The 12,558-nt window shown below is 41.6% G+C and overlaps 2 protein-coding genes across 3 annotated transcripts; one reads left to right on the top strand and one right to left on the bottom strand.

Annotated features, from left to right (window-relative positions):
* Positions 1-1,235: 1,235 nt before the first annotated feature.
* Positions 1,236-4,101, top strand: fxyd7 (FXYD domain containing ion transport regulator 7). 2 transcript variants are annotated; one of them, XM_028981436.1, is made up of 6 exons: positions 1,236-1,352; positions 2,137-2,163; positions 2,230-2,304; positions 2,596-2,626; positions 3,171-3,211; positions 3,333-3,475. In XM_028981436.1, the coding sequence occupies exons 1-6, from the start codon at positions 1,337-1,339 to the stop codon at positions 3,350-3,352; spliced, it is 210 nt and encodes a 69-aa protein (XP_028837269.1). In that variant the 5' UTR covers positions 1,236-1,336; the 3' UTR covers positions 3,353-3,475. The 2 variants fall into 2 exon arrangements, with proteins under 2 accessions (XP_028837269.1, XP_028837268.1); XM_028981435.1 differs by lacking the exon at positions 2,596-2,626 and having other exon boundaries at positions 3,333-4,101.
* Positions 4,102-4,230: 129 nt separating this feature from the next.
* Positions 4,231-12,558, bottom strand: nfkbid (nuclear factor of kappa light polypeptide gene enhancer in B-cells inhibitor, delta). Its single transcript, XM_028981096.1, has 12 exons — positions 12,421-12,558; positions 9,254-9,390; positions 8,963-8,996; positions 8,438-8,661; positions 7,954-8,168; positions 7,763-7,868; positions 7,524-7,670; positions 7,385-7,436; positions 7,114-7,268; positions 6,880-6,996; positions 6,299-6,463; positions 4,231-6,177 (listed from the first exon to the last, which is right to left on the bottom strand). Exons 1-12 carry the CDS (start codon positions 12,434-12,436, stop codon positions 6,106-6,108), a joined length of 1,440 nt encoding a protein of 479 aa, XP_028836929.1. The 5' UTR covers positions 12,437-12,558; the 3' UTR covers positions 4,231-6,105.

Below are 12,558 nucleotides of genomic sequence, written 5' to 3' on the forward strand. Positions count from 1 at the left end.
GTATGGACTGACCACCAAAACCTCATCTCCATCCATCAGGCCAAATAGTGGAAGCCTCGCCAGGCCTGCTGGGCCACATTTTTTGAACATGTTCTACCTCACAAAAGGGTTTCTTAAAACTAGGTTGTATTATGTGCCATAATATGAAAACGAACGTGGCAAAGCATATTAAGCCTATGTTACCAAATTTCCTACGAGACGACCTCAACTACGGCAGGCCAACAGGGCCACAATAATCGGCATGTACACGCCGCATTTTTTAGGGTGAGAAAAAGAAAGAAGCATAAAGTCAATCCTCGACGCTGTAAATTTTTGTGCTCAAGTGCCTTGAAAAACACCGTTCTGAAGCCGCCTTTAACTACAATCGCGGTGCAGCGTTCAAGACCCGACTTCTTTGGGAGTAAATCTTGGTATCTGACATATAACATCCCCACCATGCATGATGTTTTAGGATGGGAGAATAATACGAATTATACACGATGTTAGTAAGTGGGGTTTGAACATCGACAAACCGCCTACATAAGAGTGCAAAAACATGGGAGACAGGCCGTGCAAGACAGGCAGTGCGAGAGTAACAAGAGCAACATCAAATAAAACATGACAGGCAGTGCTAAATACCAGGCCTTCATAACTGAGGCCCTACAGAATGGTATCATCCACCTTCTAACCTCACTGGCAGCAGCGAGTTTCATTTTTCCGTATCCAAAAAGGACGGAGGGCTATGACCCTGCATTAACTACCGGGGACTCAACAAGATTATCAAAAAAAAGAAACATCATCCACATCCTCTCACCAACACTGAAAGTGATTGTCATTGTGATCCACTGCAGCGCAGCACACGGTGACACAACGAAACGTGTCCTCTGCTTTTAACCATCACCGTATAGTTTTGCTTAATGTGCACCGGCACGTGCACCGCCATCAGCACAAAATATGGCTGATAAACGATAAAACTCCCCCCCGATTTATTTTTACAACTGGACTACTGGCTGTCGGAGTCAGTACATTGTTTTTACTTGTGCAGTGTGTAAATCGACAGAGAGCTTCAATTACATCGTTTTTATTTTTTATATAAATATGCTACACGTTGCATTTTCACGTTAGCTTCCTGCACAAAGGGCTCAAACCGCAGCGTCTGCACCGCCTCGCCCTTCTGGGGGGACCGCGTTCCTCCACATGCGGGCCTGCCGCTGGCGGCCCTCGCCGCTGGGGGGCGCTGTGCTCGCAGCGTTTTACTGCGACGCTCCGGCTCCTCCGGCTCATCCGCCCGCCGCATCCCCCGCCGTTCGGACTGGAAGAGCCGCTCCGCAGCCCGGCACCCTCGTCCACCGCGGATATGGAGTCCACAGCAGGTTTGGCGTCTTTAACTCCGAACAAAAAAAAAAAAAAGTAGCGCAGAGATACGAATTCAGCTTTAAAGTCGTAAAGTCGTCCGTCGCTTTGACCTACGTGGGGTCTCCCGGCGCGGGGAAGTTCCACTCTCCTCGGCCATCGGGTGATAAATAAAGAGAGAAGCTGAAAACTGGTTTAAAGTCCAGTGTACAGATGTGGGGTGCGGTGCGGGGACGGAGGGGGTTCCACGGATCCGGCGTCTCAGCAGCGGAAAGCCGCAGTCCCGCCGCATTTAATTTTCGTAATTCCAACTAGTCGACCAACAAAAATACGGTCACGGATGTCAAAACCATTTCCTCCGGCGCACTGTAATAAAGGGGATATTTTTTTTTGTGTGTGTGCTGCTGACCACCCGAAACTGGGAAAAAGCGCCGCTCATTCATCGACCCACGGGACGGGGTCTCCGTGTGGGAGGGTGGGGGGTGGGGGGGGGGGTTGGACCCACTGTGCCAGCAGGATTCACTGCCGCACCGCGGATCCACGCAGTCTCGCCCCGCCTTCTGTCGCGCGCGCTCCCTCCACGATCCGAGGGCGCGTCACCGATGGTGGACATGAAGTCGATTTGAACCGATAGGCTGGAAAAGCAGGAGGTTCATATGAGCAAACGTCGCAGCAAAAAAGCGAGGAGAAATAATTTATAATTTTATATATATATATATAATTGGCAAAAAAAACTTGAATATAGCTTATACATTTGATTTTTTAATATATATTTCTATGTGGCTTGTCATCTCTCTCTTATAGAATTTGACCAAAGTGCCTTCCACTACGGTAAGTCTGATCATTTGGCATCTCTTGGAAGAATTTGAAACGTCTCACGGCTGTGGCTTCACACAGATTACGAGACACTGCGGACCACAGGGGTCATCCTGGCGGTGGTCATGTTTGTGTCGGGCATCCTCATAGCACTGAGTAAGTATGCGTCACACGGACCTCACATTATGATGCATAAAAATGTCTTTTTCTTTTTATTTTCTCTCTCTGATTGACTTGTTCACAGAGCGCCCATGACCACAGAAGGGCACTCTGCATGTTGTGTTCCTGTTGTTTTTCAATTACATTTTCATGACTATTGTTATTTTTTCATTATTATCATATTCAGAATGATGAGCACCGGTCACCTTTGCGTTATCTCTTTCTCACTTTGATCCTTTTATTTGATTCATTTATTTCTGGTTGTATCTTTTTGTTTGCTTTTGACAGGTAAAAAATTCAAATGCTCAAAATCGTCCAAGTAAGAGTTTGCACATGCCTGCAGAGCTGCACTGTGCATGTGGGTTGTCTTGGATGAAGGGTGTGGAACCTAATAAAAAAGTGAATCCTTCGCCCCTCTGAGGGAAATGTTAAGCCTCCTCTATTAAAGCCGATCCACTCATCGAGATGCTAGAAGTTAAAATGAAAATTAATCCAGCTCCCCCCTCCCCCTATTACAGTCAAAACACTGTATAATGAACATTGCCCTTCCATTCATACATAACTGACTTGAAAAGCACAAATTTACAGTCAGTTGGTGAGTTATTTTAAATCCATGGCAAGGCAATGTGTACAGTGTCCTGTTAGCAAGCAGCATGTGGCCTCTTCGACTCGCTCTCCAAAAATACTCTGCTAATGAGGAAATTATTATGCATTATGTATGTATTTATTGAATAATTCAGGTCAGTCTAGCGTGTTTGACAGATTTTGTGGACATTAGGTTTGCATGTGGGAGTACGCCTACACTGTCACCCCTTTTACATACTTCTGTATAAAATGTGTAACTGTGTTATTCAACTCTTTAGGTCCAGTCCAGTGGAAGGGACCCAGGTACCAAAGACAGAAGGTACTAAACAAATGCATAATTCCTAGTGGAGTCTCAATAGACTGTTAGAACAAAAACCTAAAGACACACGCAACCAGTAATACTTTTTATATTCTCTCTCACTGCCCTCTTTCTCATGCAGTTCCTCCTCAGACCATATGAGCAAGATGGAAGTTGGTGGGTCAGTGGGACTACACCGGACATGAGAGAGAATGGGCTTAATGTACTGGAAATCTGCTACCTGGAGTCTCTTACCCCTACCCTGGCCAGCCTGTCTTTTCTGTTCCAGGTTTCTGTTCGCAAATATCTTAGCCAAAGCATGTTTTTAAAGTCTTTAAAAACACAAAAGTCATTGGAACTTGTTAATTCCAGTAATTTAGAGGAATTGTGGGTTTATTCATGTTTTATCATCACCATGGTTGTATAATAATCATCTAAATTATTTAAAATCAACAGATATGACTGTTCTCAGATAATGTTTATAATTTTTTTCTATACAATTCATATCGCCATATGTTAAAATAATTTCCTTGCAACGAAAAATGCAATAATTCAAAGACAAAAAGTCCGATTATTTTTTCGTATTCTTTCAGCATTTTACACAGCAAACATTTTAATTGTCACTACTTTGTTCTACCAACAACCAACAGGAGTTAAGGGCTTAATTCAGTATAGATTGAATAAAGCCTTAATTGTCATAATCTTGTATGACTGATTGTATGTACATGATGTTCTGCATTTTCAATTTAAGTGTATGGAATCTGTATGTAAGATCTTATTCACTCTGTTAGTAGCATTAACATTAAAACAATCATTGATGATCATTAGATAATTAGATAACTTGAGGGATTTATTTTATTTTTTTTGCAGTGATGACAACATAAGCCCACACCGATTCGTTTCAAACACACTGATATTCTTTATTCTGTCCAAGTATAACCTCAAATAAACATACAAGTGACGTAAAACAGTCCTGTCTTTCTGCAGCACTGCACAATGGAACATGTCTATAATAATATACACATTGTTTATTTGTTGGCTCATGCTCTGTGAATTTAAACAGAATTTTCAAAGCATGGATAAAATCATCAGTGGTTTCACTGATAAGAAATATAATTTCATCCACAATATATTCATTCCGTTCATTTTAATGGCACAGTTAAAGACTGCAGATTTAGTTAAATAATGGAAAACATCTGTTAAAATGTGCTTTTTATTACTACCACTGTAGAGCTAAGACGAGATACATATATGTACCAGCCCAGATAAACTAACACAAAATACAGCAACTCTCCATTTGTCAACTGTGCAACTGATCTTGTTATATCAAAAAGAAAAGGCTTTTCTCCCTGTAAATGAAAATATATAAAAATGGCGACATTGTGTTAGAATTTAGTTTAATTAAAAAAGTACTCTAATAACTTAATTACTTATAATTACTTTAATAACTTATTATAACATTTCTGAATAAAAGTGGGTAACACATTTGCCTTTGAACCATAAGACCAAGGTTCAAACCTCACTTACTACCATTTTGTCCCTGAGCAAGACACTGGCCCTCTCCAGGGGGACCGTCCCTGTAACTACTGATTGTAAGTCGCTCTGGGTAAAGGCGTCTGATAATTGCTGTATGGATAATTGTAAATATAAATGTAGATACCTAGCTCTATGGAACATCGTGTTTCTGGCTCATACGTCAAACTGTATTCTCTGAAAAATCCTACAAAAAAAAATTTAGATCATTGCTAGTTGATTAAAATCAATGCAAAGAGGTACAATTATATACTCGTGGATGACAGCTGAAAAACACTGAGCTAGGATGACTCACCATGACCTTTACTCTGGTGATGAGTAAGTGTGAGTAACGAAACAATCTAGCGTAATGAGTGCAGGAGACAGTTCCTGTAAAATGTGACACTGTATACAAAAGCAGCGGCTGAGATAATGCAGCAATGCAATAATTTAAGCATTGTCCTTCGACATGTTATCAAACGGTGAAATTTGAAATCTCTAAATAGAAAGGAACAAATAAATACAATGAAGTGTTTAGCTTTCATACACTGATGCAGTGTATGATGAGCTTACTGCAACTCTTCTATAAACCAATATGGTTTGTACAATAAAGATTATGGTGATAAAGCTTGTGAAGCTGGTACATTCAGTAAGAAGCTGTAAACATCAACAATTTCACAGAAATTACAGAGGACAAAACCTCCCGTCTTTGGAGGAGTATGTTAGCTTTACACATGATCCTTAGTTAGTTGGTAAAGTCAGTTAGCTTGGTGTAATGTATTTTTTCTTTACACACACATTAACCTACATATCTGAAATAAGCAAACACTCTAAACAATTGAGAGCTGAACTGCTTGAAAATCCTCACAAGAAGATACAGAAAGATCCCTTGTCTGTGGAGGCAAGGCTGCATTCATAGGACAACAAAGGCTCTGAAATCTGATAATATGCCAATTTAAATATATAATTGATACATATGGACAGTATCAGGCAAGTTCCTCAATAAGTTATACACACACATCAGAGAGAGAAAATAGTATTGCTTGACCAAAATTATAAATTGCTTAAATTGGGAAAGGTTTTTAAAAACAAGATCAATTATATTAACCCATTTACTTTGAATCAGATGGCATTAGCGATCTGAATCAAAACATTTTCAGTGTATGTGGAAATGGGACATGGGAAAAATCCCATTCTCCTTCAAACTTATTGCTGAGTTAGGAATGGTCCAACATTCTCATCATCAATGGTTATTTGGCCAGATATTAAACACTGATGGCTGATATATGGTATACACATAATTCTTTTGAATGTCTACGCCTTTCAGTAATGTCCAATGAATTAGGTTAACCTCCATTAGAAACAGATAACGGATACACACAGGGACTTAAAAGTAGTCCGGGTCACTCTTGGTCCTGTAAGGACGTGATACGCCGTCTAGATGAGGCACTTTTCCTCTTCAGAATGAGTTTAAGCTGGAAGAAAACAAGGCAAGTAAATCTCTGAAATCAGGGTAGCTAATGACATTTGTGTAAAAATGACGTGGGTTAGAACAGCAGCTAAGTGCATTGATTTGGTAATTTGGAGAAAACTTACCTGTTCTCCATGTTCTCCACTCTGCAGCAGGTGTGCCGGCTGGTCATTCTCCAGGTTCCGAATGCTGGGATCTGCCCCATGGTTCAGCAGCAGACAGATCAACTCTTCCTGATGTGGGCTGCTATGAAGGCCAGCAGCCATATGGAGGGCTGTGTGACCATGTGCCTGGGTTTGCAGAGTTACACAGTGAGATTTGAATTTTAGGGCCTACATACAACCACTGTTGAGTATTATTATCACAAGTATAAATAATTACACATTTTACATAAACATTTATGGCATTTGGCACATGCTCATATCCAGAACAATTTATGTAAGTGTTTTAAGATTTCAATTATTGTAATCCCACATAGTTGGATTGAGCAACTGAATGGGTCCAAATAGGTAAATAGCTAAATGATGGTTTGGGGAAACACGCCCCTGGTTACTTATCTACAATTAAGGCTGGCTATACTATAATCTTTATGAGATAATGACTGTGTACTATTTCCAGTCATCATGTTATTTTCAATTTTATGTAATAATTGTTCCGATGAATCGTTCTTTAAAACAGAGATCAACTTCTTTTCAGTCATCCTCACCTTTACATTGATAATGAACTGCATCTCTACTGGGCAGATTCTCAAAAGATGATGGACAAGGCTGATATTTCCTTCTTTAACAGCCAAGTGAAGGACTGTCTTGTTACTTTTGACTTCCTGCAATAGAATAGTTCCATTTGTGGATACTAAGTGAACAATGCATTCACTTTTATAACCAAATAAATGCAGTAATATTTTACGGAACAGAACAGACTATTTGTCTGACAGCCATACCTGACTAGTCAAAGAGGCTCCAGCATTCCTCAGGAGCTGCAGGCACACAAGTTTTTTCTCAGCAAGGCCATCGGTCACCCATGTGGATGAGGAAGCTGCCATGGCCTTCATTGTTGCACTGTGAGAGATAGCTACACAGTGCAGTGGAGTAAGTCCTGCTCAGTTCAAAGCGATGTGTGAAGAGAGGGAGCGAGAAGGAAATAATTAAATTCCAGCTTGGTGGGGTTCAGTTCAAACTACAAGTAGAGGACAGATGTTCTATATATTGTACCTTCAAAATTGCGAGCCTCAAGGTTAATTTTCAGCCCCATGGAGAAAATACACTACAAAAGAGAAGAAGCCGTTAGTGTTATCTATGTTTAACGTAATGGTTTCCAAACATATTTCAGACGATGTTGGAGGTCTTCTACCTGCATGACCTCAGGGAAGCCATATGTGGCAGCAAGATGAAGGGCGGTTTGTCCTTTGTTATCACATATATTAACATCTGCCCCTAATGAGAGTAGATCGTGCACAATGGATGGATGATTGGCTGTAACTGCTACCAGCAGCGCACTCTGAGAAGCACAAGGGTTCATAACCACTAGTTATTACATTTATATGGTTATAATGTCTAAAACTCAAACAAAATAGCCAAATAATGACATACCTTTCCCTTGTGCTCTTTTGAATCCAGCTTTCCCAAATGCTTCAGTTTTTCAGCAGCAGCATAGGCGTACTCTCTCTGGCCTTTGGCTGTGTAGATGTGCAGCATCCTTGAAGAAAACGAGTTTTAGGTGTTATTTTCGATTCAAAGTAAGTGCCATAGAACTAATAACACAAGTAAAACATCCAACTCACGTGTCCCCCTCATCATCTTGCCAGGTGTAATCCATGTGCCGGAGTAACAGCTGAGCCTCTTGCAGTTTCCTCAAGTCCATCTGACCACAGAAATGGTCCAAGCTGGAGGCGGCATTACCCTGAAGTCTGACTCCTGAGTCCCAGGTGTACACTGGGTTCTCCACAGGCTCATTGTGGGAGATGCCAGTGAGGCTTGCAGTGACTGGACATTCAGACTGCAGATAAAAGTTGTTCAATTATGGTCAGAGGACTAATCTGAAAAATTAGCTTCTATTTGCAACTTCGAATTGGATTGAAATTATTATTATTATCAGCATGTGAAATGAACAAAATGTTCAGAAGTCTCAGTATTTGTATATCTGTTCTCTCTTGCTTTATTAAGGGCTGTAAATATAGAACTATAAAATGTGCATACCACATTTTACCTGTTCTTACTGGTATTTAAATGTAACTTGATATATGAAACAGCTGTAGTACTGCTTACATATTGCTGACTCGTAGTGGGGGTCTGGTAGCCCTGCATGTGCTGCTGACTATAGCTGAAGCTGGCAGGTTGGTTGAAGGCTGGGCTCTGACTGAAGGAGAAACCCATTGCCATGGGGAATAACTGGCCACTCTGGTGCAGAGCTGTAGAGGGCTGATGAATGCTGGTTAAGTCCCACTGTTCATAGCCAACAGCCCCCATGTCTGAGTAATTGCTGGCAGTGGCTTGAAAAAGAGAGAAGCATTACATTTAGTCAACTGTCTAATAACCTGCTCACAGACTTCAAATTTACATTGATTAAAGATGGACAAGAAAATGTATGTTTATCTGGTGGAATTCAATATGATTGAGTAACAGGTTTTACAACAAAAAATTCCTATGTTTTATGTTTCTGTGTGTCTGTGTGTTGGGGGAAGGGGTTCCAGAGGGGGCATTCGCCAAGAGCACCAAACAGGTTGTCCATGCTGATCATTAAAAAAAGATGACCACATTCACTGAAATGCATTTATTACTACATTGACGTACCTCCTGCGGCAGCTTGTGCTGATTCAGAGGACTCCTGCAGTGGAACATAAAAACAAGATTCAGCTAGACAATAGCCACAGTGCACAATTAAACAATGGTCGAACAACACTGTTTCTCTGATATGTTAACATGCATTTCTTGATATACCCACATTTTAATCACCCAGGAGCACTAAAACAGATATACTACACAGTCCCAGGGTATGTGTTTAGGACAGCATTATTAAATGATTTCTTTTTCATAATAACTCCATTTATTTACTCTATGCAATGATGTTAAATCTCCACTCACTGGATGAGCAGCAGCAGGAGCAAAAGTGACTGGCACTTGAGCACAGGTAGGCGAAGCTGAGGAATTTTCTCGCTTTCTCTTCTGCTCCAGGAGCTTCTTCACTGTGGGAAGAGGGTAACACGGCTTCTCCTTTGGTGCTGTGGACAACAGGACAACAGCGTGCCGGTGATGGCATCGATCACTTCTGAACTGTTCACCAATAATAAATAATAATAATAATACATTTATTTATAAAGCACATTTTCAAAAACAGAAGTGCTGTACATATGAGAAATAATACACTGAATAAAACAATGGGTGAGGATAAAATTAACCTAAAATAAGAGTAAAACAACAAATAAAGAAATAAAAAAAATGTTTTTAAACATAATAAATTATAAAATAAATAAAAACCTCAATCTCAGAATGCCTGGGTATGTTTTCAACTGTTTTTTTTTTAAAGGGTAAGATGGGTGGAGAGAGTTTGAGGTACAGCGGTAAGGCATTCCCGAGTTTCGGAGCAAAGGAGTTCATTCGCTTATCGAAGCGGAGCTCAGCGTCGAAAATGATACCAAGATTCCTGACCCAAGGCTGTATCAAAGTGGAGAGAGGAGTGGTCAGTTCCAGAACCGAAGTTCCATTTGTGGAAGGTCCAAAAAGAATGACCTCGGTCTTTTTTATATTAAGCTGCAGGAAATTGCTTGCCATCATGCGTTTGATATGGTCATAACATTCAAGTAGTCTGTGGGTATCATTTGGTATTAGTGGCATGTACAGCTGGGTTTCATCAGCATAACAGTGAAATGAGACACCGTTATCTGTAATGATTTGGCTAAGTGGGAGCGTATAAATGTCTTGACCAATGCATCCAAAGATCCGTTTGAAAAGTTTAGCTGGGAATGTATCTGTGGCTAGAGCTGATGCCAAAAAGATTGAAGACATTTCTTCAAACTCACTGAATCTGGGTAGAGCTACTGGTGGTGGTAGAGGAGGACTCATCTTCGGTATAACTGACTTTCTAAAGTAAAGTAAAGTAAAGTAAAGTAAAGTAAAGTAAAGTAATGTGGTCAGTCTTTTCAGAGAAAACGTGTTCAGGAGCAGCACAAGGGCTTTGCACTGACTGCGGATTTAGCAAGTGGTCACTAGTCTGAAAGAGCGCAACGCACGTGTACTTTTAGTGCAAATTTGGCTAGTCAGGGTGGTAGCAGTCCAGTGGAACCAAGCCTATGAACCAGAAGACCCAGGTTCAAATCCCACTTACTACCATGGTGTCCCTGAGCAAGACACTTAACCCTAAGTTGCTCCAGGGGGACTGTCCCCTGTAACTACTGATTATAAGTCGCTCTGGATAAAGTGACTGATCACTGTGATATCACTTGTTCATTTAAAAACAACGAGTGTGACATGACTCAACGGCACAGGTGGCCCTTTCCCCCCCTTCTGGGACAGAGTCCCAATCACAATATTACAAGAACAGTAGTAAATTTAAGAAGGTAATACCCATACACGCCTGATCACCCACACACACTTTCTTTTTCATTTTCAATTCACTTGTATATTCCCAGTCCTGTGAATTCCCAATTCTCATTTTCTTAGCTGCTGTTCTGCTTCTAAAATGCGTTCTTTCCTATCATTAGTCACCAATATCTGACGTTTCCAGTTGTTGCACTAATGTGGCCAGGAAGGAGGGGAAGATTTCTTTGAAATTTAAATGTGACCTGAAAGAAATTTCCATGAAAGGAGCATAATGCTCACAGACAACGTTATTAGGAAGGTATTCCACTAGGAAAGCAAATGGTGAGGTCAGGCCTACCTGCACAAGAAAAACATTTCTGTGCAGGATGTTCTTACAGAACTTTCTATGATTGCTTCCTCCTCCATTACGCTCTCTGTGGTGAAACCACACAACTTCCTGTCTGTCGCTGAACACTAGGCCAGAACCCATTTGCTGTGAGCCTTGCCAGTCAGACATTTCCATGAGCAAAGTGTAGTAATCAATATCCGAAACCAAGGAATACCAAAACGTTTGAGAAGGTTTCTCACTTCTAAAGTAGTTCTCAAAAGTGTTTCACTTTCATTTTGTTTCATCAAAAATGTTTAATTGAGTTTGCTTACAGACAGACAAGAGGCTTTTCAGAGAATCAATGTTAACTCACACTGTAGGTACACTGTTCCAGTGGATAAAAAAAAAAATGACAACACTCATACCCATTTTTATCAAACATAAGACCGTGTAGGTGGTCAGTGCACATTTGAGCAGGGAATGCCTCAGGGTGCGGTGGCGGAGGGAGCAGTCACTGGAAGGGAAAGCCTGACCAGTGATGCATAAGAAGTGGCAGGTGGCATATCTGGCAAATACATGAATAGTACATGCATGCAAATATGTCAACAGAGTAGAATGCGGAACAACTCTGAGGCCCAGCGGGTTTGAAAGGCTGCTTTCACTCTGCCACAGGAAACAGTACAAAGAAACCAAGAAAATAAGTATAAAGACATTTGCATAGCATGTCAGCTGTCAATCAGCAAACATAGCATGAGCACTTTTCAAAGAGGTGACACAAAGCGTAGTTTATCCCAGAGATCTGACAAATTCCCCTCGTAATTTTCTGGGTCAGTGACTAATTTAGCCAACATATTAAAAACTGGCCGATGAATCGAACGATTTCAGTCAAGCTCCACGAAATGTCTGCAAACACTACAAACATTTTCTTCACTGTTTTGTCTCTGAACACACGATCCGATTTCCGTGCTCCATCTTTCAGAAATATCAAACTACAATGTCTGACAGATGTGACTGGGATGCCCTCTCGGCGGTGGAAATCCCTGGCCACTGAGTCACGGCCGTGGGCGGTCGGGGATTCCAAAGCGCCGTGAGGCGCAGAGCTCCACCCAGAAAGAGGAACTCTCGTGACGCGTCCGCGGACCGCCAACATTTTAATTCGACGTATGAAACAAAACGAACACACACAGAAGTAAGCAAATACGTTGCCTTTACAGCCCCGGCGTAATGTACACCACGCAAACTCTGAACGGGGAGCTGACGCCGCGACAGAGCGGGACGATGGCACGATAACATGCGCGTTGTGAACGAGTTACGAACGCGTTCACCCAGTCATTCCGCTGTAAATAAAGAAGACTGTGCTGTACGAGCACACGAGCAAGCAGGACGGGACGAACCGTCGACTCACATTTCGGCCAGTGCATGTCCGTGTCCCTGGTTCTGTTGTAGTTTTCAGCGCTGTAGCGGTGAGAACGAGGCTCCGGTCGGCGCGTTTCTCTCGTGTCGTTCGCTGCGCGGTCCTCCCCCGTCGGTTCGTGCCGGTGCT

The sequence above is a fragment of the Denticeps clupeoides genome, chromosome 5, assembly GCF_900700375.1.
Source record: "Denticeps clupeoides chromosome 5, fDenClu1.1, whole genome shotgun sequence".
Lineage (NCBI taxonomy): Eukaryota > Metazoa > Chordata > Actinopteri > Clupeiformes > Denticipitidae > Denticeps > Denticeps clupeoides.

Coding starts and splice junctions, on each gene's coding strand:
- fxyd7 (XM_028981435.1), top strand. Junction 2,164..2,229: donor CCAAAGTGCCTTCCACTACG/GTAAGTCTGATC, acceptor GGCTTCACACAG/ATTACGAGACACTGCGGACC. Junction 3,212..3,332: donor CCAGGTACCAAAGACAGAAG/GTACTAAACAAA, acceptor TTTCTCATGCAG/TTCCTCCTCAGACCATATGA.
- nfkbid (XM_028981096.1), bottom strand. Junction 7,269..7,384: donor TGAGGCTCGCAATTTTGAAG/GTACAATATATA, acceptor TGAACTGAGCAG/GACTTACTCCACTGCACTGT. Junction 6,464..6,879: donor AGTTCATTATCAATGTAAAG/GTGAGGATGACT, acceptor CTGCAAACCCAG/GCACATGGTCACACAGCCCT.